The sequence below is a fragment of the Anarrhichthys ocellatus genome, unplaced genomic scaffold (genome assembly GCF_004355925.1).
Source record: "Anarrhichthys ocellatus isolate YVR2014 unplaced genomic scaffold, GSC_Weel_1.0 scaffold31, whole genome shotgun sequence".
In the NCBI taxonomy this organism is placed as follows: domain Eukaryota; kingdom Metazoa; phylum Chordata; class Actinopteri; order Perciformes; family Anarhichadidae; genus Anarrhichthys; species Anarrhichthys ocellatus.
This window is the reverse complement of record NW_022280061.1, coordinates 1,240,713-1,267,272: the sequence shown is the minus strand read 5'-3', so window position 1 is coordinate 1,267,272 and position 26,560 is coordinate 1,240,713. Positions and strand designations below refer to the sequence as shown.

At 40.4% G+C, this 26,560-nt stretch overlaps 1 protein-coding gene across 6 annotated transcripts; it reads right to left on the bottom strand.

Annotated features, from left to right (window-relative positions):
* micu3a (mitochondrial calcium uptake family, member 3a) lies at nt 1–26,560 on the bottom strand. 6 transcript variants are annotated; one of them, XM_031864586.1, is made up of 17 exons: nt 26,222–26,560; nt 21,654–21,801; nt 20,345–20,376; nt 19,512–19,590; nt 16,727–16,774; nt 15,541–15,623; nt 14,453–14,524; nt 13,422–13,463; nt 11,059–11,154; nt 6,466–6,480; nt 4,887–4,981; nt 4,577–4,748; nt 3,772–3,780; nt 2,996–3,104; nt 2,692–2,849; nt 1,765–1,829; nt 1–1,211 (listed from the first exon to the last, which is right to left on the bottom strand). In XM_031864586.1, the coding sequence occupies exons 1-17, from the start codon at nt 26,483–26,485 to the stop codon at nt 1,205–1,207; spliced, it is 1,494 nt and encodes a 497-aa protein (XP_031720446.1). In that variant the 5' UTR covers nt 26,486–26,560; the 3' UTR covers nt 1–1,204. The 6 variants fall into 6 exon arrangements, with proteins under 6 accessions (XP_031720446.1, XP_031720447.1, XP_031720448.1 ...); XM_031864587.1 differs by having other exon boundaries at nt 3,772–3,777; XM_031864588.1 differs by lacking the exon at nt 3,772–3,780.

Here is a 26,560-nt window from a genome sequence, read left to right as displayed (position 1 = left end):
TCTTCTTAAAATAGTTTATTAATGCATGAAAGTAAATTTATCAGGTCCACTGACATGACAAATACATACATTATTGCAGACATGATGAGAATAATTTACATTATGAGAAATAACTTTCCATTTCCTACTCTTTCCTTCATTTCAATATATTCAAAATATTCCATATTTCACACCAAGACATTAAAGAATGATATTCAATGGTTCATAATATATTACAACATTAAAGATTGGGTGATAAATCGCATATAGTATTCACGTAATCAATATACATGTTTTATACTTCTGTTACTGTTAAAATATTCATACAAGACATCCCCAGTCTTGTAGTAATATTAGGATCATAAAGCATCCCACCTGTAGAAATAGTGTTTATATAAACTCTTAATGCATTATTAAAAAGCAACAATTATACTGGCTAGATGAGATCAATAAGTAAAAAAATGTACTGAGATGAATAAAAAGACTCTACATGCAAATATTTTTTGTTATTGAATTACTGTTGTGCTCTTTCAGTTGTTACAGTTTGAAGTGCAGCTAAGTATTCTTACATAAAAAGGCATATATTATACTGTATACGTCATTTAAAACGTCATTCATTAAGTGAAATATCATTTGGTTGATAGAACTTAGACAATATTGTACCTTGCTTAGTTATATCTATATAATATTGTTATAAAGTCGATACCTTGCATTTATCAGCTGTTTATAATAAGTAAGCTCATTTAAACTTTTCATAGCTTAATTTATTTTTTTTAAATCATAGCCTTAACCAAAAAAGAAATAAGAGTTAGCTGTAGTTTACTGACTCATGAGGAAGTGCCATGCGTGGAGAGTTAAGTCAAATTGTTGTTATACACTGTAAATCATACTTGGCATTAATGAAGATGAAAACAAGGAGTGATGTTGCTTGTTATCATCATACAGAACATCAGTCTGCTGTGTGCGGGCATGCTTGTAGTTATTATCTGCTTTGGAGGACCAATGGAGATCTGCCCTTGAAAACACAACGTCGCTAACTCAGGCCACTGACTATACAGAGATCAGTTTGATTTACTCCATCATCAGACTTCGTCCTTCATATCTTTTCTGCCTTCTTTCTCTCTTCTCCACTACAGCTTCTCTTTGTATCTCCTCCAGAGCTGGTGCACTTGTCGTCTGGCCCCAGAGCGAACACAGCCGGAGAAGGAGGTGTGGTGTCGGGCCTTCACCTGGTAAACACAGAGCAAAGGGAGGCACAGTCATGCAGGGAGTCAGAAGTCAGTTCTTTTAACTGTTATACTATAGCTACAAATATTCCAGTCACAACCAAATAGAAACTCAGAGGTGTTTCCTTTATCTCATCCTGTTTGTTAGATGAAAGTGCTAAAGGGAGGGACAGTGATTTAATAAGTTGAAAAATACTTTGATAATTTTGAGCTGTCCAAAACGAAGACATTGAGGAACCCACTGTTGCAACTCTGTACACCTACTGGCACGCTGTGTAGTGACCTTAACAATTCACCAGTTTAAAAGTAATAGTTATCTTGCCTGGAAAGTGTGATGAACAAATCTAAACATGGCATCTATTTCTAAAGGAGGTGTAGGCTATTAAAGAGAGACTTAGCTGGCTAGCAAAGTGAAAACGTCACTGAGGATTTTGGCTGATGCTGTTGTCACGTCCCAATAAGTGATTAACGTGTTTTACAAAAAAATGTACATAAACTCCAGATGTAAAATGGAAATGATGAAAACAGTGTCCGACTTTCTGTTATGGGTGTTACTTATCTGCTTGCCAGCTCCTTCTTCAGACAGGATTTAAAAGAGGTGGCACGCTCCACAGATTTATAGCCCTGAGAGGTCAGTGGTTAGAGGAAAGACGCAAAGGGGGAAGAAGGTAAAACACAGGGAGAAGAGGTCGGGGAGACAAAAGATGGTGTGTTGTAACACAGGACAGGTTGGAACCATGGCAGAACAGATGAGTGTGTCCAAAAGAGAGGAGATTGAGGATGAAAGCAAAGCAAAGAGAGAGGGAGAGAAAGAGAGATCACTGTTAATAAGCCGAGACTGTGAGGCCAAGAAAGCATCCAAAGGAGCCAATAGGGTCATAAATCGGGCTCACTGCTGTGCAATGTTAGTGACGTTTGTGGCATATCAGGCAAACTTGTAACAAGCTGACTACTCGTGTGTGTCTCGCTTCTGCTGGAAATGATGCTCTGGAATGTAGTATTGTATCACAATACACCACTAGAGGGCAGTATCCATCCTTGGGAACAAGACTATGAAGTGGCTCAAGGTGATTTCCAATTTTTTAGCACTTCAATTAATTCATTGATGTTGTTACCGGATTCTTCCTGAAAAGCTGTCTACCTGCATGGCCTTGAAAAAACCCAACCGTGTCTATATTTAGACGTCTTTGCATCCCTGTTCAATTCAAATTGACCTATGGTCTTTTATCAGCTTATTGTTCTATTCGGTGTAGTCTTTGCAGATGCCAGTGCACATGAGCCCCTTTTCTTATTTCTTGCTTGAGTTTGTTTGCAATGGCAGAACGGCCATTGCTGTTTTAAAATCCCAATGTATATTGTAATCCTTACAATGAATGGAAAGAACCTTTTAAACAGCCGGCGGCCTAGCTGTTACAGAGACTCATCTAAGAGTGCTTTTTCTAAACTGGCAACACTCCTTCTGTTTCTTTCACACACAGTTCCTCACCCTTCCTCCCCTGTGCAGCCGGTCCTTCATTATGCCGATGAACTCCTTGTAGGAGAGCTGGTCATCGTGATCCACGTCAAAGATCTTGAAGATGGTGTTTACAAGGTGCCGTGTCAGCTTCAGCCCAGTGGCCACGTACACCGCTCTTGCAAACTCATCTGGTAGGAGAGAGAGTAAAAACTGTTTTGATCATTTTCGGTCACTTGTTGTGCACCAAGCTAGAGGGAAAGAGCACACCAGCTGTGTGTGTGTACGCTCAGACCCTCGGTGCCTGTAGCCGCTGTGCCCCCCGCTCTCTTCCTACCTTGTCCAATGGAGCGAGAGGCAAAATTGTACATCTGCATGGCAATGGCAAAGTCCTCGAGGTTGTTGAGAAACTGGAAGAACGATCTGAACTCATCGAATGTAATTCCCTGAAATAGCAGGAAAAAAAACACGCGTGAACAGCCCACACAATTACTTTAGGGAGAAGCATTGAGATAAAGTATCTTTAAAATGAACGTAATGAGTGTTTGAGCACAGACTGCCATCCAAAGGGACGTTGACAGACGGGTATACGGCATTCAAGGCACATCCACTGAAATATTAACGAACCATAATAAACAAAAAATAACGGCTGACCATAACTCATACTATCTACTCATACTAATAACTGAGAGATTCCATGAAATAGTCCTATTAATGACGTGAAAGGTCATTAATTACAGGATTGAGTGTGCATGATATGGAGCATTTCAAACCTTCTTGCAGTGTTTCATAACCCAGTTGCATACATTAATGATGCTGAAGCCATTCAACAAGTAGCCGTAACCGCCCCATGCTCTCTGCGGCGAATCAAGATCCAACTGATAACGGCTAGTTTAATAACAAACAGTAGATAATTAAAAATAAATCCATAAATTGAAACAAATAAGGAAATGCAGTTTTTACAGGTTCACATAAAAAGATGCAGATTAAAGTACAGAGATAAATAGAAAAAGAAGTCTTCCCTTAAATGTAGAAACAAAGAAGTAACTAAATAGCAGATTAGACTGACAGATTGTAACTGCAGGTTGCGTATTGTACGAAGCCGAGACCAACCTCCTGCTTCTTCCACAGCATGAAAAGGAAAGAAGGAAGGGACAGAAATAGAGTTGGGTTGCATAAGGACCACACGCCAATGTGTAAATAGATAGATAGATAGATAGATAGATAGATAAGACATTCACATGTAGCTGGAAGTGCAGTCAAGTGTGTGTGTGTGTGTGTGTGTGTGTGTGTGTGTGTGTGTGTGTGTGTGTGTGTGTGTGTGGTCGTGTGAGGCGGTGAAGCGTTGAAGTGTGGAGAGCCACAACAGCTTCAGGCATAGATAGTGGTGGGAAATGATGGAGGCTCTAGATGGCTGGAGGGTGGGAGCACCCATAAAGCAAGGAGAAGAAATGAAACCGGTAAAGGATTAGGAAAGATCTGGTGTTATCGAAAGAAGATAACGACGATCCAAAATCCTGGTCAAAACCCTTTTGTATTTTTTCTCCATATTTCTACTTTGAGTTACTGAAGCTGAAGTCCACATTACACAGAGGGTCATTTTTTTTAAACTGTAAACTGATTATGTTGACCCCCTTATGGGAGCCATTGATTTCTAAAAGGCAGTAACGGTGTGATGTTTGGTTTTCATTGTTATCATAAACATTGTTTTTAAACTACAGCATACATTATAGTGTTAATGTAGCTTTATCCAACATTATCCAAACAGAATGACTTTACATTGTGCTGATCCATTCACACACAAGTAGTCAACATGAACTCAAATTAAGATTTTGTGTATTTTCAATCTTTTGCACAGCTGTTGATTCGCCTGTTGTTCGTCCCCCGTTAAAGAACAGCGTGCATGTTTGTACCGTACCTTCTCATCGGGTATACAATGGCGGACATTCTCCAGGTAGGCGCTGATGTTTTCCACATTGGTGAAGCGAAGCAGGATTTTGGCAAAGTCTTCTTCGCTGATGGTGGTCATCCCTTTAGAGTAGGTGAGAAACTCAATTTCTAACACCTCTGTTTGAAGGTTATCCATAAACCTGAAAAACCGTAAGGAAGGGGAAGGAGAAAAAAATAGATTTTACTCAAAATGAACATGTTACTATGTTGTGATTTGATTAATATTGTTTACAGCATTGGCCTGTATTTCATGCTGTCCACTGTATGTTGTTTAGTACCTGTAGAAGTCATCAAATGTAAGCTCTGCCTTCCCTTTCTTCCCAAAGAAATGGACCAAAAGGGTGGTGTCAATCGTGATACTCTCATCTGCTCGCTAAGAATCATCAGAGAAGCGATAGCAAGAGAGAGGATCAATGAGTGACTAATCAATAAACACCAAGTATTGTGTTCTAAGGAGAAGCAGTGGGCGGGACGAGTCCATCATCAATCCAAACATGGCAACCGTGGTGCCAGGCTAGCAGGAAGCAGGTTTCTGCTGCAGAACGTGCACCAGAGGAGCAACAACAAACTGTCAATCAAACGAATCAGCTCAGACAAACAGTCAGCGGCCATCGTGACGTCAAACATGCCAGTCTAGGCAGCAACAATGTTTAAGTTTAACCTCTTAAATGGGATGGGTATCACTTTGATGAATAACAGGCGGGTTCAGCTCATTAAACATGGTGGAAACGTGTCGCTATCAAAGCTTTCAGTACAATAAAGTATAAAAATGAGCAGGTAAAATGGGGAAACAAGGTAAAATTAACATAAAAGAAAACAGTCATGATAGTCCTTATCATTGGTTTTTGAAAGCAAAGGAAGGAAATGAAATGAGAGGTATTTTTTTCCATGCTGCCTAGACTGACGAGGAGTATTGCCGTAGCAGCATGAAACACAGACCAGTGCTCAGGGTAGCAGAACACAAAAAGATACAGGGACACAATGAAAAACAGAGTCGTGCAAATGTTCAACAAAGTGGGGGGAGTGTTGTCGACAGAGAGAAAACAGAAGAGGTGAGAGAAACAGAGAAGAGGCAAAGAACACATGTGGAAGAACAACTAAGGGGGAGACGGACAAACACATAACACTAAGCTGCCAAACATACACAGACACAATAAAGTCACCACATCCCATGCACTTCTCTGCGAATGCCACATTGACACACCCGTACACAACCTTTAAATCACAAACAACAGCAGCACGGAACGAAACCCACGTAAGCACAAATGCAGAGAACGAGAGCCGATTCCACCTTTTTCCGTCAACGGACGAGAATTATAGTGCCGTGTTTGCAACTTTGCATTGTTTTATTTGTTTTTTTTTCTCCCTTTTTATATATTTACTCTGTTTACATGTTCTTCAATCTTAGTCTATGTTTACTGAATGATCCTGGTCATGTGAAACATATTCAACAAGTTTGTTGTCATGCTATAATCTGTTGCTTAGCATTTCCGTGAGCCTTTTAGAGACAGTATGTGTATATCAGTGTGTTCCTATGTTTATGCTCCCAGACATACATATGTATCTCAGAAAAAGGTGACTGTGCTTTTCAGCAGTTCCAGAAAAGACTCAGCCAGCGTCGGTGCAGAAAGAGAGGACGTCAAACGGCCATCTTATTTTCTCTCTCCCTGCCATGCCCCCCCCAAGCCATCGCCCCCCCCCCCCCCCCCCTGTCCAATCCACTGCCATGCTGAGGTATATGCAGACATAAGATTGGCTGGAATCTCATGTCTCATGTAAAGAGGAAAAGCATTTATGCCATTTCCATCATCAACATAATTATCATCATCACTGCCACGATGCCATTCGTGGTTCTACCTTAAGAGTAAAATCCTAAAATCCGACGTGGGACAAGAGGAAAATGTCAAACAAGAGTAGTTGTTGGTTGTGACAAAAATGTGTGTTCATTCTTTCAAAAGATAGCAAATGACTATAACTGAGGTGCAGGGATAATTGATGGAGACAAAACATAGTTTACTGTTCAAGTTACGTTCCAAAGACAAGTCTCAAGGAAATCAGGAGAATGTTTTTCTATTATTATGGTGAAACTGGTATCAAAAGTTACTGGCTTTGTTAAGCTGCCAAAACCTCCATTAGTTTCTAAAATGTAAAGCATTTGATAGATCAGTTCTTCCTCCTTTTTGTATCGAAACCCTTAAGATTGATACACATACACACAACCTGGGATCGCCCATCACAGGTTACATATGTCCATACCTTGTCTACTGGGAAACAAGCAGTAGAAGTAAACCCTGTTTTAGGACCACACACATTAGTGTAAAATTCTGATTCACGCTGCAGTCTGGTCTTTCAGTCTTTGATTAGGAAGACTTCTTTTAGATAAACACAGACAAAGTGAAACAGTTACAGACGTGTCATTTCACTGTCTTGTTTTCGGTGTCTCACTTATTTGAGGGTCTTTTCATTAAGCCTCTGATTACGGACAAACAGGACAAAAATACTTTTTTTTTTACTCTTTTATCTGACGCACTGATGTCTTTATGACACATGAGCTGTTCATGCATCTAGACAGCATCCAGGTGGTGTTTCTCTGCCTCTCTTCCTTCCCTTCACCATATCCCTCCTATTCTTCCCATAATCTTAAAGTTTGTTTTGCTCTTTCAATGATAAAGAGGCACTTTACTGCCAATCCCTTTGTCCATCTTTTGAACATGGATACATGTAATAAAGGCATTCCTAATGAATCTATCATTCTCTAATCCCTGTTGCAGTGACTTAGTTATCCAAAAGAGGTTTAATTAAGTGTAAATCCAGTTGGTCAGGTGATTTAAGATTACATGGGTTCACGTAGTAAAACAGTATATTGAGTGAAGTGCACTTTAGTTGTAGTATTTGATTTCAGTTGAATTGAGCAAACTAACAAGAGATGTTATTGATATTTGGATGCTGTGCACCATGGGAAATCTATAAAATCAATGAAATCAAATATTTTTTAGAAAGAACGATTTTTTTGGTGGCAGCAGAACAAGCTGTTAACACAACATGGACATATTATCGCCTAATACATTTGTCAAAAAGAATTGGAGTTAGTGTGTCTGAACGCCAAAATTGTTCCCCAGCAACTTGTGAGGGAAATGTCCGTCTCTTTAGCTGGTAGATGCTCCACTATGTTCACCATGCGAGTCCCTGTGCCTGCTGTTTGGTGCCTGGCAGGTTGTGTACAGTCGCTTTATCTGAGCTTTTTCACTGTAAACTGCTGCCTGCAGCTGCTGAAAGCAAGGCTGATGAGACCAAAACAGTCAAGCTGTGGACCATCAAGCCAAGACAATGAGCTGAATGATGCTAAAGCACTTTGTAGAGCTAAGGGAAACTGCAGAGTCGAGTGGTAAACTCTGTGGGTTCATCACTGACTGAAACCTTTCACATTATGATTTGATCCATTGTTAATATAAAAAAATGTTTGATTAGTGACCCAAAAAACTTCTCAGGCAGGATTTCTCTGTCACTGAACAGAATTTGTGAGAATTTTTCTCCCTTTTTGCTAAATTTTATAATTGGTTCTGTCTTTGGCAGAGCGAACGTCAGCCTAACCTCGAAAAAGACGTAATGCCAAACGGATCATAACAAGCTTATCATTCCTGGAAGTGTGGCAGCACCAGTGTGAGCTCATCATCCCCATGAAGACGTAATGGTTACTCCGCCCACAAGGCCCGACACCTGGTGTATATGCATGTGTCTCTTTGTCCATCTGTGTGAGTGTGAGCCTCAACAGACTTTGATCATGAAGCTGAAGGTAAAAACAGTAATTACTGATGTAAACACTAAACGGTCTTCCTCACCCTCCCTATCTGTGAGTAATATACCTCGGAGGAAGAGCTCATTGTCGGACTTTAGTAGTCAGTCAGTCGGACTTTGCAGGGTAAAAACAACGACACCTTCCTCTTTTCCCCTGCAAACCCCTGTTTATTTTTATTTCACACCTTCACTCATTCTTTTTGTTTCCTTCTTCTATCACTTCTTTCCCTCTTATCCAGCTCTGATTTCCTTTTTCCTCACACCTGACAAATATAGAGGTGATTCGCTCTTTCCTTTCCTCCCTCCTTCTCAGCCTGTCAGTCAGTCCCTCCTTCTCCAGACAAAAGCAAATGGTGACTAATCTGTTGAGTAAACACATCTTTCCCTAAATACAACCTGCTTCTTTCTTTTCCCCTAAATGCATTTCCCGAACTTCTTCTCTCCCCACCCACTTTGTTCCTCAACATTTGTTCTCCCCGCTGACCTGTGTCATCTTCCTTGGGCCTCTCTCACCTGTTTGTTCTCTCTCTGATTTTATCTTTTCTTCGCCCTCAGGTTTTCAACTTATCTGATCTAGGTTTGCTACAATTCTAATGTTTTTTCTCTCTAGTTGATCCCCTTTTCTTTTATTTGTGTACCCAAGTCTTACTTTTTGTTACATTTATTTATACGTCCCTGTTTGTCTTCCTATTGTTACCCTCCTCCCATCCTCCCCCCTCTGTCTGATTCGTCTGTTCTGTCCGTCTGACATCCCGGAAGATGAAAGGCTGCTCGGTGTAAATACAAGGTCAGTCCCATTTCGCGCCACTGTCATTATCTCCACCTCAGCTTCCGCTGCCACCACAGCACATAGCCTGTCATTAGTCACTTAGCTTGCTAGCGCTGTTGTCTGTTAGTAATCATTACCAGCAACTTGACCTTGTGTTGGACATATTGGAAAGACAATTTACATTGTGCATGAACAAGCCAAAATGTGAGATTTTGCTAAAAAGAGCTGGTTTATCCACCACTTTTGCCCAGACTAAAATATCTCAGAAACTGTCGGATGGATTGCGACTCAATTTTATAGATATTCATGGTCCCCAGAGGAAGAATCCTACTGCCCTTGGTGATCCCCTGACTTCTTTCTCAACTGCCACATGTCTTTGTTTTTTAGAAATTTCTTTGCAATAATTCTATGGATTGCCTTGAAATGTTGTAAAGACATTTATAATCAACACAGGTTGAATAGTAATAACTTAAGTGATCCCCTTACTTTACACCGTGAAAACATATTTTATGACTAAATACCTGCAAAAATAATCACATTCCCCTCAGCTGTACTTTGTCTTTAGTGCCGGCTAAACATTAACATGTCAGCATCATTAATGTTAGTGTGTCGATGTTAGCATTTAGCTCAAAGCACTGCTAAGCGCACAGCCCCATAAAGCTGCTGGCATCGCTGTAGACTGTTAGTATTGTTTCTCTATTAATTCTGTCGAAAATGACTTGAATGGAAGTAGATGCTTTTGAGGGTGGTTTGGAGCTAGAGCCTGCTAGCCGCAGGTATAGTTTAGGTCACCATTTGGTTTGAGTTTCTGAAGCGGTATAGAACTACTATACTACTACTATACTCAAAATGACTAAAATTAAACTGTGTGGTGCTATAATGATCAGGGCATTTGTATATGTGCTCGGCAGTCAGCCTTCCTATCATTACACCAGTTTCATTAAAACATGTTGAGGTGTAAAGTAAGAATGATTTGACACCAAAGCTGCGACACTAGCCACAACACAGCACAGATGACAAGGCACAGATACACATATGCATAACAAAGAGACTAAATGACAGAAGGCAGGTGAGAAACAGAACAGGTTATCAGAATACGCACATTACAGTATCTGTCAACTACAGTTATTGGATCAATACCGTCACATCAGTATAGTGGATTAAATTATTTAGAAATCAGAATGAACAACAAATATAAACAAGTTATTGTAGTATTTGATGATTAGGAATAACGGAGTGACACAATGAAATGGGGAAGAACTTTGGAGGAGCCTGAAGTTATCCCAAGAAAGAAATATTTTCCCATAATTTTCTTTCGGTTTTAGAATAGATCAATTAGATGAACATATTGTGTTTAGTGCAGAGAAGTCTTTTAGAGCTCATCCAAACAGAAATGATCTCACATGGGGAAAGGGAATGGAGGAATGACACTAGTTTCTGTACTAAGGTTTGTAAAACAGTGAGATGGCAGATGGTAATCTATGTAATGTTTGGGAAAGAAAGGAAGAAATGATCAGTATCGAGCCAAACCAGAATAAAAGTGCTGATCAAATGGTGATTTCTACAACAAGCCCACAAACTATTTTTGGTTCCTTCTTGTCTTTTAGCCATGACAAAAATTAAAAACAGCATTTAAAGATTCGTTCGGTCCACATTAATATGAGCAGTTAGGATGATTGCTGCAGAATTCAAAGATTAGGCCTTCAAAGCTTTATTTTGAAGGTAAACATTGTTGGTCTTATTCTGGCCAGGCTTGATGCGGCTACATTATTCTGCTTCTACGGGGCCCGTTGGAAGAGCAACATTTATGACAGGGAACTGAAGAGGAAGAGCGAAGGAGGAAGAACGGAGGGATGTAGTGACAGAGGACAGAAGGATCTGTGTACCTCCGCCAGGTCAGAAAAGAGGACTTGACTGGCGCTTCGCCTCAGAACGTCCCAGTAACTCCGCGCCACAAACTCCTGACTGTCTTTTTTTAGCACCTGTAGGAGCGGTCAAGCAGGACCAGGGTCAGTTCACCTACAACTTTACCACTTCAGGAAGTAAACTTCAGCTTCCAATATTCACTTTATCATATCTCAATATACACAAACAGATTCATGAAGGTGACTTCCTGAAGATTTTTTAAATCCCCACATTACATATACAGTACAAATACTGCATATTAATTAACAGTGTCACATTCAGCATTATTAGATAGTTAATACAATTCATCCACCCAAAAGCAAGTTCTCCTCTATAACATTTATAATATATATTTATGAAAGTGAACCAGCTGAACATATCGCTGTCATGTTGCTTCTGTTCAGAGTGTGTCCGGCCTTTACAAAAGACAACCGCGCTGCTGGGCTCCTGACCACCCACCTCGTCTGTCTCTCCGGGGAGAACGCAGTAGCAGCCATTTTAAAATGACCCTGCACCGCTACTAACTTCACAGTGACAATGCAGCTATCCATCACAACACTGACAGGATGAGGACTGTGTGTGTGTGTGTGAAATAGAGAGAAAGAAAAAATGCTAATAGTCCTTATAGAGACTGGACAGTAAACATCCCCCTGACGTTTTTTTTTGCTGCACTGTATTCCACCTCCATTAGTAAATATTCATTACCACTGAGGTCGGGAAGCCTTCAGTGGTTATCGTTGTAACTTCAGGAGACTATAAGACATTTGAGTATTGCAGCGTCCAAATTCCATTGTTATCATTGTGTTGATTTTGGTTTCCAGCTTTAAATGTGTATCAATAAGTGTGACCGATAAGTGAATATGTCTTTCTTAAATTAAACTTTTAACTAAAGAATTTTTTTAATTTAACAAGATAGTCTTAATTGTATGTAAAAAAAATTTCACATTTTATTAAAGGAACAGTGTGTAGCATTTAGATGGATCTATTGGCAGAAATGGAAAATAAGAACAATGAGTATGTTATCTTACAATCACCCTAAAATAAGAATAGTTTTTGTTAGCTTAGAATGAGCCATTTTTTAAAATCTATATAAGAAGCAAGCCCTCTTCTCAGAGCCGGTCACCATGTTTCTACAGTAGCCAAGAACAGACAAACCTAACACTTGCTTTTGATAGGGCCATTCGCTATTTTCGGCATGTGGGAGAAGTTTCAGTTGGTTGCAATCTGCAACCTCAACGCTAGATGCCGCCAAATCCGACACACATTTTACATTTTGGATGCCATACAACTCAGCAGACAACCTGTTCGCTTTCTTCCTGTAAGTGAGACTGTGCAGCACACACAATAGAAGCAACATTCTGTCTATAGACAAGACCTCCCACAGTAAAAAAAATCTCCTGCTCTCTCCTGTGCAATAACAAAACCCCCAACAGGAACACACACACTGCCAAACAAACAGCATGCGTCCTAAAACAGTTTGAATGGTCAGTGTCTGATTGTGTTTGGTCGCTTTAGAGTGCCTCGAGTCTTTCTAAATCACATCACTCTCTTTTTGTAAGAGTTCATCTCTCCTGACCCCTTGAATCTATTACTCCTCTGCCGCGTCCCTCTCTCCATTCATCCAACCCTCTGCCATCCTTCCTCGATCAATCACCCAGCTGACCTGACAGATGGACAGTCTGTCTTGAAGGAAGCCTCTCTCTCTATCCCGCTTATTCTTTCTGTCCATTCATCCTTTTAAGAAGTCTACAGTGTACGTTTTACTGACAACAAAGGATCATGTGGACTGGGTCAGGGTTAAGGCTTTTTCAAAGACCAGGTCGGGACACAAAAGTGGCTGACAGATGCATTAAACAGAACCCTAAGTATCCCAATATAATTGACATTTACACCCACCAAACCCCAAGAGTCCCCAGGATGAGGAAAAATATCCCCAACAACACAGGGTGAATTTGACTTGATTATCCAGATGCCCAGCAGGTATTGAAACTGGTGTTGGATTATGAGATTCATTAGGAGAATCTGTCAGTGACACTTGCCTCTAGCATGAACCTATTATATGCCTAATAATCCCCCCATACATTGCTGTATCAATTTATATACCACACGACTGTAATTTGACAGATGCAGCAATATATGTCTTGTGCGAATTGCAATATTTAAAAGGTTGAGGGGAAATTAAAGGAACAGTCAATATTTTCATAAATAGATGAGAAGGTTGATTCCACTTGTGTGTCTTTACAGTAAATATTAAGCAAGAACCAGGTGAAGGTTCCATCAATTTCTTTAACCGGTTAAAGATGAACCGAAAGTAGACTAAAGGTTTGCGATTTTGGATACATACGCTGTTCATGGGGGCAACCTGATATCCATAGAGCTGCATACTCTAACACACACAGAGAGAGAGAGAGAGAGAGACACGTGGAAGAGGAGGACAGAGCATGCAGTCACAGAGGAGGAGGGAGGAAGAGAGAAGGTAAAAGACATGTTAGTACATGCAGAGAGGCCGTGGATACGCTCTGCAGAGGGACGAGTCATTTTCAACACATCTGTGATCACATTTTACAACAACACTCACTTTGCATTACAACACTGTGCACAGATGGTTTGTAAAAATGTATGTGTGTGAGGAAAAGTGTCACATTCACACTGACATGTCTTGATATTACCCAATACGTGTGCCAGTACTGATATGTTTGTAAGAAGCTAATATTCACCTGGTCGGACCAATTCTTCTTTTTGACATTAATTCATGCAGCCTTTTAAAACTACACTTCACGGTTAGCCAACAAATCGGCAGATATAAACATGAAAAACATAATTCAGTGTAGTAAAGCAATGTGATCTGTGCTGCTCCAAAACTTAAATCCCAGAAGTGAACAGATTCTTTCAAGAGTGGATCCATTTGGGAAGTAGTACCCATAACAAGTACACAGTAAAAACAGAGGAGATAGCACATTGTCAAAAACAGTCTCTTTAAGGCAGCATGCAATCAAATACGGTTACATGAAGGGTTTAGCTAACTTTAATACCTGTATAAACACAGATGATGGTGTCAGTGTCATTTTCAATACATCCACATGGACAGTGTGACACAGCAATCATGTCAGAGGTGTTGTTCTACACTCATGGATGTATTGAAATGCCATTTTAAGAGGGAAGTAACTTTAAAGTGCTGTTTACTTTTTACTGTTGTATTAACTTCCAGGACATTTTGGATCTTTTTGTTTCAAGTTAACCCCACTGATAGCGGCATTACTAAAGTCCATATCGACAAATACTTTCTTTTATAGTGACATAATTGTATCTCCTTACAAATGAACCTCCCCTTACACACAAACACACGCCCTCATCCTGCGTTACCAACTTTCTTACCAGCTGTGCTGACTTGTCAACATCTCCTTTCCTCCCTTTCTTCTCATTTTTCTTCCGGAAGATCTCCTGAAGCTGTAATGTAAAAGACAATGAGGGTCTTCGTGACAATTCAAAGCCAGATGCAAAGCCCTGTATGAAGCTTAAATGTTCATAAACATTTACTGAGTTGTACACCTTTGCCGTGTGTGTCTAAGATGCCACTCAAGCACTGGCCCTTTTGACAACGTGATTAAGAGAGTGTTGGTTTTCTAGTTGTGCTTATTTTTAAAGGTAAATCAATCCTGAATCACATCTGGCAGAAAACTGCAGCTGTAAGTGTTAATAACTTTACTTAATTTGGAGAGAAAGTTGTTGTTTCTTTGTATTTCACTTTCAATGTACTGGCCCAGGAAAGCAGCATCAACTATATTTTCATTAATTTTTGTTATTCATTTGAATTAATAATGACAGTTGTTACATACAGCACTAAACCAAACATTGCAGTGTGATTTATAAAGGATATCTCCGGGAATACTTATGAGGTGTGATCGCAAAAGTTCCTGACGTTGTTCATTTTGAGGTATATTAAAATTAATATTCCCTTCATTTGACTACAGATGTTGTTTTTTAGTAAAGTCTGAATTAAACTTGCCAAACCCTCAACGTGGGAATGTTTTTTTCCGATCCGGCATCTGCCCGCTCCCACAGGATCATCAACCGTTACCTCCCACTCCCACCAGACCCCACAGGGATTCTGATCACTTCCCGCCTGCAGCAATGTTTTCATTTGAAAATCTGCAGGTTTTAATCTAATTAAATGCTACAGATAGGCTACTCAGAACATTTAAACACTGTCCTCAGAGAAAGGGAACTGAAAATTAGCTTTTAAATGCTTTAAATGTAACAAAAAGCAGCTTCCGCTATGTCAGTGGGGGTTGAAGGTACATAAAAACATGAATCCCTGTTTCACCAATAGTTACTTCACACTTATTGTCAATATCTTTAATGTCCTAAGCTTGTCCTTTTTGCCATGGGAGCGACACGTGATGTTAATAATAACAAATTAATTCAGTCATGGGATGGATTTTCTCCCAGTGTCAGAGACTCACCACCAAGAACTCCCTCTTGTCCACCATCTGGTTGCCGTCTGCATCAAACATATTGAAAGCAATCTTGAAGCCAGCATGGGGTTCTGGAGAACAGAGAGGAGAGCACATAGGGTGAGTGTGTGTGTGTGTGTGTGTGTGTGTGTGTGTGTGTATTAAAGGCAATTCTACATCTAGAAATAGCATGGAAATAATGGCATATAGGCTAGACAGGAGGGAGATGGGGCAGGTGGTTAAATCTATATGGACTATGAGCTACATTTAAATTGTTCTATACCACACTACCTGTTTTTTTAGATATCCGGTATAGATGTTGATCTACCAAATCAAATAAAGGTTGGGTAACTTCATGTCTTTATTCTAGAAATAACAACGCATTTTTGCTACAGAAAATAAACACAGAGAACTGAAGACATTTTTGAACAAACCCAAGAAAGAAAGCCCAACTACATATTAATTTGATTTTGTTTTTGAAACTCAAGCAGGTACAAAGCGCACATGACTAGTTTTCAGTTATCACTAACAGTTTTTATAATTTTTTGTGAGAAAATAACCAAGGCTTTTTGTTATCTCCCCAACAGAATCTCAAATTAACATTAAATAAATTAAATCCAAAAGCAATAACACAAATCCTTTCCTGATTAATGATCAATGGTTGCTCTCAGTGTGCAAAACACCCCCTTAATAATGCAAAGAATGTTGAACATTGAAAGTTTGGTTTCTTGATCATTTACAAAGGAGAAAAATACTTAAATTCCTGATTTTGAGGGGAAGAAGAGCAGAAATATTCAACAATTTTGAATGTGTAATGGGAACATATCTAAATGCAATACAGTAACAGTGTTCAGTGCAGTAAACTGATGTTCTCAGAGAGTAATGAGTGCAAATAAGCCTCACATTCCTGTCTATATTCAAGTTTTGAAAGGTTATAGGTAGGTATTCTTTTCCTCTTCTCTCTCACAATTTCTTGCTCACCCCAAGGGGAAGGGGAAAACCACCGGATTTCTGTCATAATTGCCTCTTATTAAGTCCTGGGTGGGCCTGAGTATAGTTCATATCATATACCTTAGTTAAAAAAACCTAAGTTCCCAAAAAAAAGCACAGCATACTGCTACAATAACGTGAGAGAAAGGAGGTAGAAGATGAGATGAAGTGAAGGAGGATGTGTAGAGAGACTGAATTGACTCACTTGTCAGGATGCAGAGCAGGAACAGGTACTCTGTGTATGAGATGATGCCTAGTAATGAGACCAAGACAGAGGGAGTTAAAGAAAAGGTCACATACAACACACACACACACACACTCACACAATGTTTACAGATGTTCAAAGACCGTCGGCCTCCTGACACACACACACACACACTAACACACATAATCCTTCCTTTCAAGAAGATAGCATCTTAAAATGTATCTTCTGGAGCTCAGCTGCCAACAGCCATTTGGCCACACACCGTTTCTTTTTCTACACCTCAAGTGTCGAAAGTAAAGACGCAGGCTGGTAGGGGTGTGTGTGTGCATGTGCATGTGTCTGTGTTTGGATAAGCAAGTGAAAAATGGTTTAGGAGGTGATCCTTTCTTGCCTCAGGCCCATTTAGGAATCTTTGTAGCTCCATCTCATCTCTCTCTCCCTCTTTTTCGCTTTCTGTCTGATCGTTCAGATAGTTCAGGGTGACTCGCTTGAGTGTTACGGGAGACTGCTTTCCTATGTATGTGTGTATGTCTGTGTCTGTGTGTGTGTGTGTGTGTGTGTGTATATGCATGTCGGTGAACATGACACCAGTTAAACCACCAGTGTGCGCCTTGTGTTTTCCTGATGCCCGGCTGCTTTGTGTGGAGCAGCTGGTTTGGAACTGAATTCTCTTTTCCCTGTGTACCCTGAGAGCAGGAGATAAACTCTGAAACTACTCAGGTTTCTAAAATTCATTCTGCGTGTTAATTCCCGCATACTTTTGGTGACATGCTGCTGGATAAAAAGATGGGTCAACCGGTAGTAATTCTCATCCAAGGTAAATGATCAGTCTAAATAAAATTGAATTTAGCTCGGTACTACTATGTATGTTCATGAGTTGTACATTTTAAAATGTTACGTTAGTCTAAAAAGGTTCTAATGAATCAGATGCACAGTAAAATAAAAGGTTGATTTGACATCTGATCCCACTGAGAACCCACACCACAGTCTCCTAATCATTTTAATTAGCAGGTCCACATCAGGCCTAACAACTCGCACCCTCTCCCCACATACAGCAGACTTTCCCAGCTTGCAAATTCACTCAAGTTCACAATGAACTATTTGTACAATACAAGCCAATATCACAATGGCATAAAGGCCCATATCAATAACTGTTGCTGACTGAGATAAAGGTCTTTAAGAAGATAAAATGGGATTGTTCTGTTATGAATAATGCTCTAACCACGGGTACACATAAACTATTTATACTATGCCCTGAATACAATGGATGTTTCTAAATCAAAGTACTGTGCCAGGTCAGTGTAACACATGGCCAACCAACACTGACATATTTTACAGCACGCACGCACACACATAGACAACAGCATTCCTTTGTCTGACGCATAGCTCTGTCATCCCCACAAAGCCATCCCAAGGATTTTAACTGTCCTCGCTCATCATGGCATGAAGAGGAGAGCATGTCCTGACATCACACTCACACACACACTCACACACACAGAAATATATAATATAAACACACACTTATATACAGCTTATACGAGGGACGGCATTGTAAGAAAGTTGAATTGAATAAATGTGTGAATGGACAAACAAGTTGTTTAGCGGTAATAAAAACAAATATGTAAAGATAATTATCGTTGAATGCTGATGGAGTGTGTGTGTTTGTGTGTGTGGTCTTGGCAGTATGCCACTAGCAATTCGAATAGACATGCACTGTATATAACTGTCTTCCTCTTGCCATGAAGACCTAGGATAGGTTTACAGGCTTTCTCTCTTTCCTATTTTTCTATGTGCTCTTTCATTCATCCCTCTACATTGTACAACTTCTTCAGTTTCTCTTCGTCTCCCAACTGCTTGTTTATTTATGTCTAATTTTCACTCTCTCGCTCCTCGTGTCTCTTTTTTTTTTGTCGTCTTCCTTTTTCCTGCTCCCTTTTCTAATTCTCTCCATCTCCCTTTTTTCATTTCCTCTCAGTTATTTGACTCTGTTTTTTCTCTCCATTTCACTGAATTAAACAAAAATGCATAAGGGCAATGGACCTAGTTACTAGTCACTGAAGTGTAAATGTAAGACACACTCATACACATTAGCCTCCAAGGTATAAAACACTATCATGGTAGCGGAATAGAGGGAATGTTATATTTAGCATCTCCCGGTGTGAGTGGGTTATATTATCTCTATGGGGATTCACTCACAGGCTGTGTGGTTCCTCTGTTACACGCTGATGCAAACGCATTAATTAGGGGGAGCTTCTCTCCCTCTCTCTCTCTCTGTCTTTGGTGCTGTATTATTTGTTCTTTTCCAATATGCAATCAGGAGGAGAGGCGAGGAGAGGAGAGGAGGTTTATTTTTAGTTTTTTCAGCATGTTGTTTGGCTGTAAGAAAGGACAGCATGGCTCCAACCTCGGATTAGAGACACCTACAGTGACACACGCACACACACACAAGCTCACAAGCACTATTTAGTCACACATCGGCAGGTAAAACCTGGTGTCCGTGCACTTAAAAGCTGCAAGAATGCTGTAGAATTTGAAGAACTGGTCCTCACTTACTCCTCATATCAACAGAGACTTTGAACCGTTCACAAGTTATACTGAAATAGGTATTTTCGATATTATATTGGAGCTATTATATATATACAAAGCAGATTAAACTGTAATAGTCAAATCCACCGACATTCACTGACCTTTGTTATTATCTGACTACTCCGATAACTATTGCTTCAGTGTTATTAAAGTGTATATGTGTTTGTGTGCGTGCGTGCATGCGTGTGTTCTCTCCGACCTCGTTCTCTCAGGTTGCGAAACAGTTTGGAGGATCCTCTCCATACTTGGGGAGTTTCTGACAACATCTTCTCCAGCTCCTGGTTCAAAAACACACAGGTTACAAGTGAGTTGCCTGAGATACATCACACAACCACAGAGCTTCGCCTTGATACTTCAAACCATGAGATTCACAAAGACAGAAAGAGAGAGAGTGAGGGTATCATGCCATGAAAAGAGGGAAAGGATTCACAACAAAACCATCCATCTTGACATGTATTCTAGTATTGTATAGAACAAGTTATTTTTCTTGCCATTAAGTGAAAAGTGTAAAAGTTGTAGGTGTTGTGCCATTTTCTATTTATTTTTATTAACACAACATGAGCTGTGCACTTCCATTGCTGGTAAATTGGTAACCTCTGTAGTACTGCAGAGAGCAGTAATGCAAATGTGTACCGCATGCATGAAAACACTTTCCACTGATAAACTGGTGGAGGTAACGCTCGGAGAAGGTGGGGAATAAGAAGACTGCTAGTTGATGTAGTAGCCACACTGTAAACACCTGGACGGCTCTGTATAGTTTACCCACTGTCTTCTCTATGTATCAATCTTAAGTTAATTGCAGTGTGGGGGCCACTAAAATCTGCCTTCACATGTTTTTTTCTTTACATATAGTGACAAGGAAACTGATAATAATGTGCAATCGTACAATAATGCTACTGTACACGTAGAACCTTCTACATTTACATTGAAAGAAAAATGGGGATTTGAACTTTGCGGAGTCTGCAACAGATGTAACATGCAACAGATGCCTGCAACAGCAGAGGAAAGAAGCATTAAGAGTGTGTCGCCCACCTGTTTGGCCAGGGACCTCCAGGGCTTCTTGTCTGCCAGGGAACCAGACAAAAGAGGAGAGAAGAAGAAGGGAAAGAGGAGAAGAGAGTTTGGGTGGGCTTGGTCAGATAACATCTGTATGATCTAGAAATGGGTCTTAATGTGCCGAGTACAGTCACAAAACACACACACCAACACACACAGACACACTCACTGTATATACACTGTCATCATCACAGGCCCATTTGTACCTTCTAAAGTGCCCCGTGCTTGTCTTTGTAGTATGCGGAATGTCCCCGTAAAAGCACATGCTACTTTTGTTCTGTTTTATACAACAAAGTTCATCTAATTCAACTTCAAAGGGGGCATTAGAGGATGTCGGCTGCTGAGAGGGTATGTGCGGCTGTATCGTATGTCAGTGAGCCAGGGCTGATGTAAACACACACATACAGGTGCACAGTTTGCACGCAATACAATCGCATACCAGCTGAAGAACGGAATTGCTATTTTGGTGTTTGTGATAACCTCAACTTGTAGGGGGCCTTTTGAAACCAGTTGTAATAAAGTTAAGTGTCTGGTTTAGATATTTACTGGTTCAGAGAAAAGGTAAATACGAGCAACTGGAATGTTGAGAAGTCGAGTGTGTCCGTGTATGTGTGTGTGTCTGACTAACATTAACCACAGACTAAACAATAGCTGTAAAGCCATCTGCTTTGAGGCTGTCTGGCCGGGACTAATCTGTTACGACTGGCAGCAGGCTGACAGAAACAGCAAAGACATGCTTAAAACACAGTTAAGTGTTTTAAAACTTGGATTCAATAAAAATAAACAATAGTTAGGACACTGAGATCCATAGTGGGACATCAATTTTAGATCAGAGGCCATCTACAAACTCATAACACTTATAATTTAGTTGGTTATCAAAAGCATATTTAAAACAAAATAAAGCCTACAAATACTGAAATATAACCCAAATTGTATATTTGGAGCCAACCAACACAAATGCTCAGTAAAATGGATGTTGTAAGACGGTGAATGGAGTCTGTACTTTTAGGTCAAGGGAAATTGAATGCATGATGTCAGATGTAAATGTAATGCATCAAAATCTTGATACAGTCCAGATATAAGCCACAGGTTGGAGTACAGGTGAAAATGGGACCAAGGTCATAAAAATAACTGTATAACTACGTCAACGTGAAATGGCTCGGATGCAATTAGAGGATGTAATTTCTCTCAAAGTAACACTCGAGACCATTTTCTGACTGAAGTTTAAAGAGACTTTGGGCCAGGAGAGCGTGGTGTCTACACAGTATATGAACAGCAAACATACTTCTGGGTTCGTTCATGGTGACCGACTCGATGAAGTTCTGTGGAGTCATGTAGAGCTGCCCGTCATACTCCACCGAGCTGAACGTGCGGAAGCGATGCTCATGGGACGACATGTACACGTCTCCCTCCTCAAAGTCAAACGGACGTTCCTGCAGACATCAAAGCAAAAGGCAAAACAAAATATTACTGTTGTTGACTAGAGAAAAGACATTACTGGAAATATGAACATCATAGTTACTGATGTGAAAAGTGTAGGCCATAATAAAGATACATATAAAAACCTATTACCTATTTACCAGCACATTTAAATAATCCACACAGTGATAGGTGTTGATGTGCCCCAATAATTATAGTTTGAAAGTGACTTCCCATCTGTGAAGAGAACAGTCTCTGGTCTCTCACACAGACAGCAGAATTCAAACTGTACGTGCCTCTTCACTGCTTTTGAACCTCTATAATGAGGAGATCCATCTATTCTTGGCATCGACTCTCTCCATTTAGCTCTCTGAGATTATAAACAGTCAGCACCTCTGGCGAAGTACAATAACACACACACACACAAGCACACACACACACGAATACTTTGTCACTACTTTCTACTTGATTAGCATCTCACTCTTTCTCTGTGAGGAGCCAGAGCTTCAACTTGATTAGCTGCAGCGTAGGAGAGCTGCTACGCCAACAGATTGTGCTGCAGGAAGCTGCGTAATTAGCAGAGAGGTTTCCAAAATTAAACCTGTTTGACCGCAGGGCCCAGCACTCCCAGGTTCCTGCTCAGCTCAGCTAACATGCTAATGAGCGCACAGATTCATTCATAAAGCTTTGATGCTCCCTTCACCGAGGGGGCTTTTGAAGGCATGAATAGGAGATGAGCGCTTGGCTTCATAGGAATGCAGTGTAATCAAGTGTATGAGCCCAGACGCCCATGGCCCTGGCTCTCACTAATGAATGAAGTTTATAAAGTTCTGTAAAGGCAGCTAGGGTCACATGCCATGCTGCACAAAATGATGTTAAAAGTAATGCAAAAAAATAATGAATTGGGGGGGGGTTCTTATTATGTCATATAGCCACAACTAAACCTGTTCCTGTCGCCTAGTTTTGTTCTCCAGACTGCATAGCAGATGCTCCAGGTGCTTCTCCCTCAGGCAACCCAGTGTCCTCCATTCACAGCAGCAGCTTTTAGCAAATTCCTCTTTTTCTCAGAGCTAAACTGTCCTAACCCTCCTCGTTTAATTTCAGTCAAATCAAAGTACAATCTAGCCAGCTAAGGTCCCAGCTTTTGAGTCTGACGCGTCAGCTCCGTTTCTTAAACAGTAGGCATCATACAAATACAAATTAGCAAGTAGTTCTCTTTTGTGATACAACAAGTCTGATGCTGAACTGAGTGCAGATCAATGCCACGGGATTTTCCAGCAGTGTGTTGCTGTTTCTTCAACTCCTGGTTCACTCTGAGTCTGTGCCTCTGAGACTAACAGTATCCAAGCTACGTGGCTTTTCCATATGTTGAGATTCTCAACAGGTCCTATACATATGTGTCCATCTGAGCCAGGCAGCAGCATCCGGGTCTGAAAAGTGAAGCCAATGCGGAAGTGCCTTAAACTTGCATTCTCTCTCATGGCCACCAGGGCACGAGTTCTCTGGTCGCAAAAATAAGTCTGATCGCAAAGAAGTCTATGAGAAAATGACTCTACTTCTCTCTTGATTTATTACCTCAGTAAACATTGTAAACATGGCTTTAAGGTCTCAATCACTAGTTTCAAGTCTTCTTCAAAAAAGCATGATGTTCATTTGGTAAATGATGGTCCCAATTAGAGTCAAATAGACCATAAAGCAGGGTATGCTTCAGTACGTGGCTACCTTGTGATTGACAGGTTGTTACCATGGCGTTGTCCGGTCTGGGAGTTGTCCGTGTTTTCGTCCTTTAACTTTAACCCTTTCACAGTGTGAAAGATCATTGTAACATTATGGTCGCCTAAGAATGTCTTATTCTGCGTTCAGTTGTACTTAACTCCACCCTCTCAAGTCACTGCTGGTTGCAAAAAAACAAGATGGCAACGCCCATGTTTACTTGTTATATAAATAAAGTATTTTTCCTCACTCACTGGCAGGTCACTGAACATTACAACGGGCAACTTTATTTTTTTTGTTTGCCACTTCTGCAATCTATGTAGATCACATAAGAATTGTAAAAACTGAGTCAGTGGTTCCAGAAATATGGAATATATCGTGTAACATTAACCCCTGACTATATATGATTTAGAAAGTGATTTTTGAAAATAGTATTTCTTAATATAAGGAAAACCTATTTTCCATGGGGGTGGGTGGCCTGAACGTTTACATGCCACAACCAACAGTTACCCTGCAGGTGGCAAGTGCTAATTTTGAGCCATTGTCTCCTCATACGATTCTCTAGTGTCCAGACTGCCAATCACACAACCAGCCACAAGTCACCGTATGCCACAAGTCAAAATCCAGACATGATTCTTTTCTGAGGAAGTTTGGTCGTGTCCATCTCAGGCTTCTGCTGCCCAGAGCAAGCAGATCTTGCATAGTAAGTCACCCAATTGCAGGTCTCTGGAAACTCATCTGACCCACTCTTGTTTGCTGGCAGATGGTTTTTCTTGTTTCCTTACAGAATCTCAGCCTTGTTTTCAAGCATGTAAGAACTTGTGATTCCCTGAAGCTTTGTTCTCCTTCCCTGCAGGTTAGTTCTCACAATCTCTTTCAGCCTTATCCTTCAGAATCCGCGTAGGCTACCTTTACTTACTGAGCAACAGAAGGCTGTGTTTCCCTTTTCCCACAGGAGCTATCCTGTTCCCAAGTTGGATGGCTATAAAGACACCGTATTCTCCAGTCAGGTATCCTGTCTGTCTTCCTATAGTCTCTCCTGCTTCTAAACTGGCTACCCCTCTGTCATCCCAGTTTCCTTACAGACAACCTAACCTTATAACCTGTACTTTACATTATTGATTTAATTTACCATAAGTTCTAGATTGATTTACTACCCTCCAATAAACCACTGGTGTCTGTTTATTTCAATAGGCCTACAGAAAGAAGCTTTTATTTTAATGTGTGAGATAAAAATGTAATTAACATTGCATATCTTCTTAAGTTATGTGGTATAAAATGAATCAGCTTGTAGCTTGTATGTGCTCATACAGGTAAATACAGGCATCAGATCAGACTTCGTATTGGCAGACACACGACTGGCCCCAAAAGATCTTGATCTGGACATCACTACTGATCATGAAGCAGCTGATGCGTACATCAACAAATAGCATCTGGTGTCACAGTTAAGACAGTCTTTATGACATATATGTATTTGATCATTGATGTAAATGTGCTCTGAATATAATGAGTATTTCATTGTCTCTGTGATGTTTCAATTACAAACTACTAGGATTCCCTTCCAGCTAAATATGATGCACCACTTTTACTATAATCATTTTATTATGTCACAATTATATAATCTTTAACTTGAAATAACTAATGACAAAAACAGAAATGTACCTCAGTGAATTATAAGCCAAAAAAATATTGAATAGACAGTGTCCCAAAATATAGGCCGAAGATGTACCTCACTTAACCTATCGTCTAACATAAATTTACAGTATTTTATTCTATATTTTATACGTCATATATTTTATCCCTATATATTTACTGCACTTGCACTATTTTATGTCTTAGATTCTCATATTTATTTAAAAACATATTTACATGTTATGTGATTAGTTAATGTAACATTAATAACACAATAATATAGTATACATAATAATATAAACTTCTGAAATGCTTGTAATTTTAACATGTATTTTGTTGCTAAAAGTAGTCAATTTAACATGAAACTTGTAATGGGGTCTTTTCAATTTGTGGTATTGATACTTAAAGGATCTAATGGATCAAAGTACATGTTTTCACCACTGGAAACTGGTTGATTTTATAGTATCTAGCTGTCTGTCAACTTAGCATTTAACATTAAACTACAGTAACTACTAAATTAAGCTATTGAATAATTAGGCCTTGCGGGAAGTATACCTACTCAGGGATTTCTTTTGCCTTTTATTTAAAGTGTTACTCTTGAATTTAAAATGTTGCTGTGATCAGTCCATTCACTCAGCTGCCTGGCTGACAGTGACATCCTCAACCTGCTGTCATTTCAGCACCAGCCCGAACGGAGAGCGCCATTCCTGCATCTGTCTGCGTGCGCACATCGTCCTGTAGCCAAACAGTGAGTAAACTGTTTCCACTGGGCGTGCTGGGAATGAATGACACAGTTCATCCACCCGAGAGGAAAACATATAAACTGCTAGCCACACCATGGCTACAAAACACAAGGAGGCCCGTCTAACTGGGCTGATGTGGGTCTAAGTTTAGTGGAAGGAGATGTGAAAACACGAAGCGCTCTTTGCCTTTTCTCCCAGTGGTCGTTTTTACTCCACAGTTCTCCACACCGAGGCCTCTATGTCAACACCGAGGACAACACCTATATACTGCTAAATGACCTTTCATGTCGCTACGTGCCACCACAGCCTTATTGTCAGCCTTACAAATCTCAGCGCAACATCCTACCTTCTCCTTGGCTTCGACAGTCGGGATGGCTGGTAGCAGACCGTTGATGCTGTGACTCCCCATCCTCTTCCTGCCTCTGCAGCTCGGCATATCGTTGTAGAAGTAAAGCGCCACGGCGCCTCCCGTTGCCAGACACATCCCGACAGCCAGACACCTCCGTGTCCTTCCTCCTCTGGCCATCTGACCACCGACTAGCTCGTATCTCCCCGCCGACCAGAGGTTTAGCTTACTGGCCAGCGCTGCCACTCTGCGGAAAGCGGCCATTGCTGCTGTTGTTGCTGCTGCTGCTGCCTGCCGCTGTGCTGGTGAACGATTATAACTTTGCGGGCAGCCGAAAAC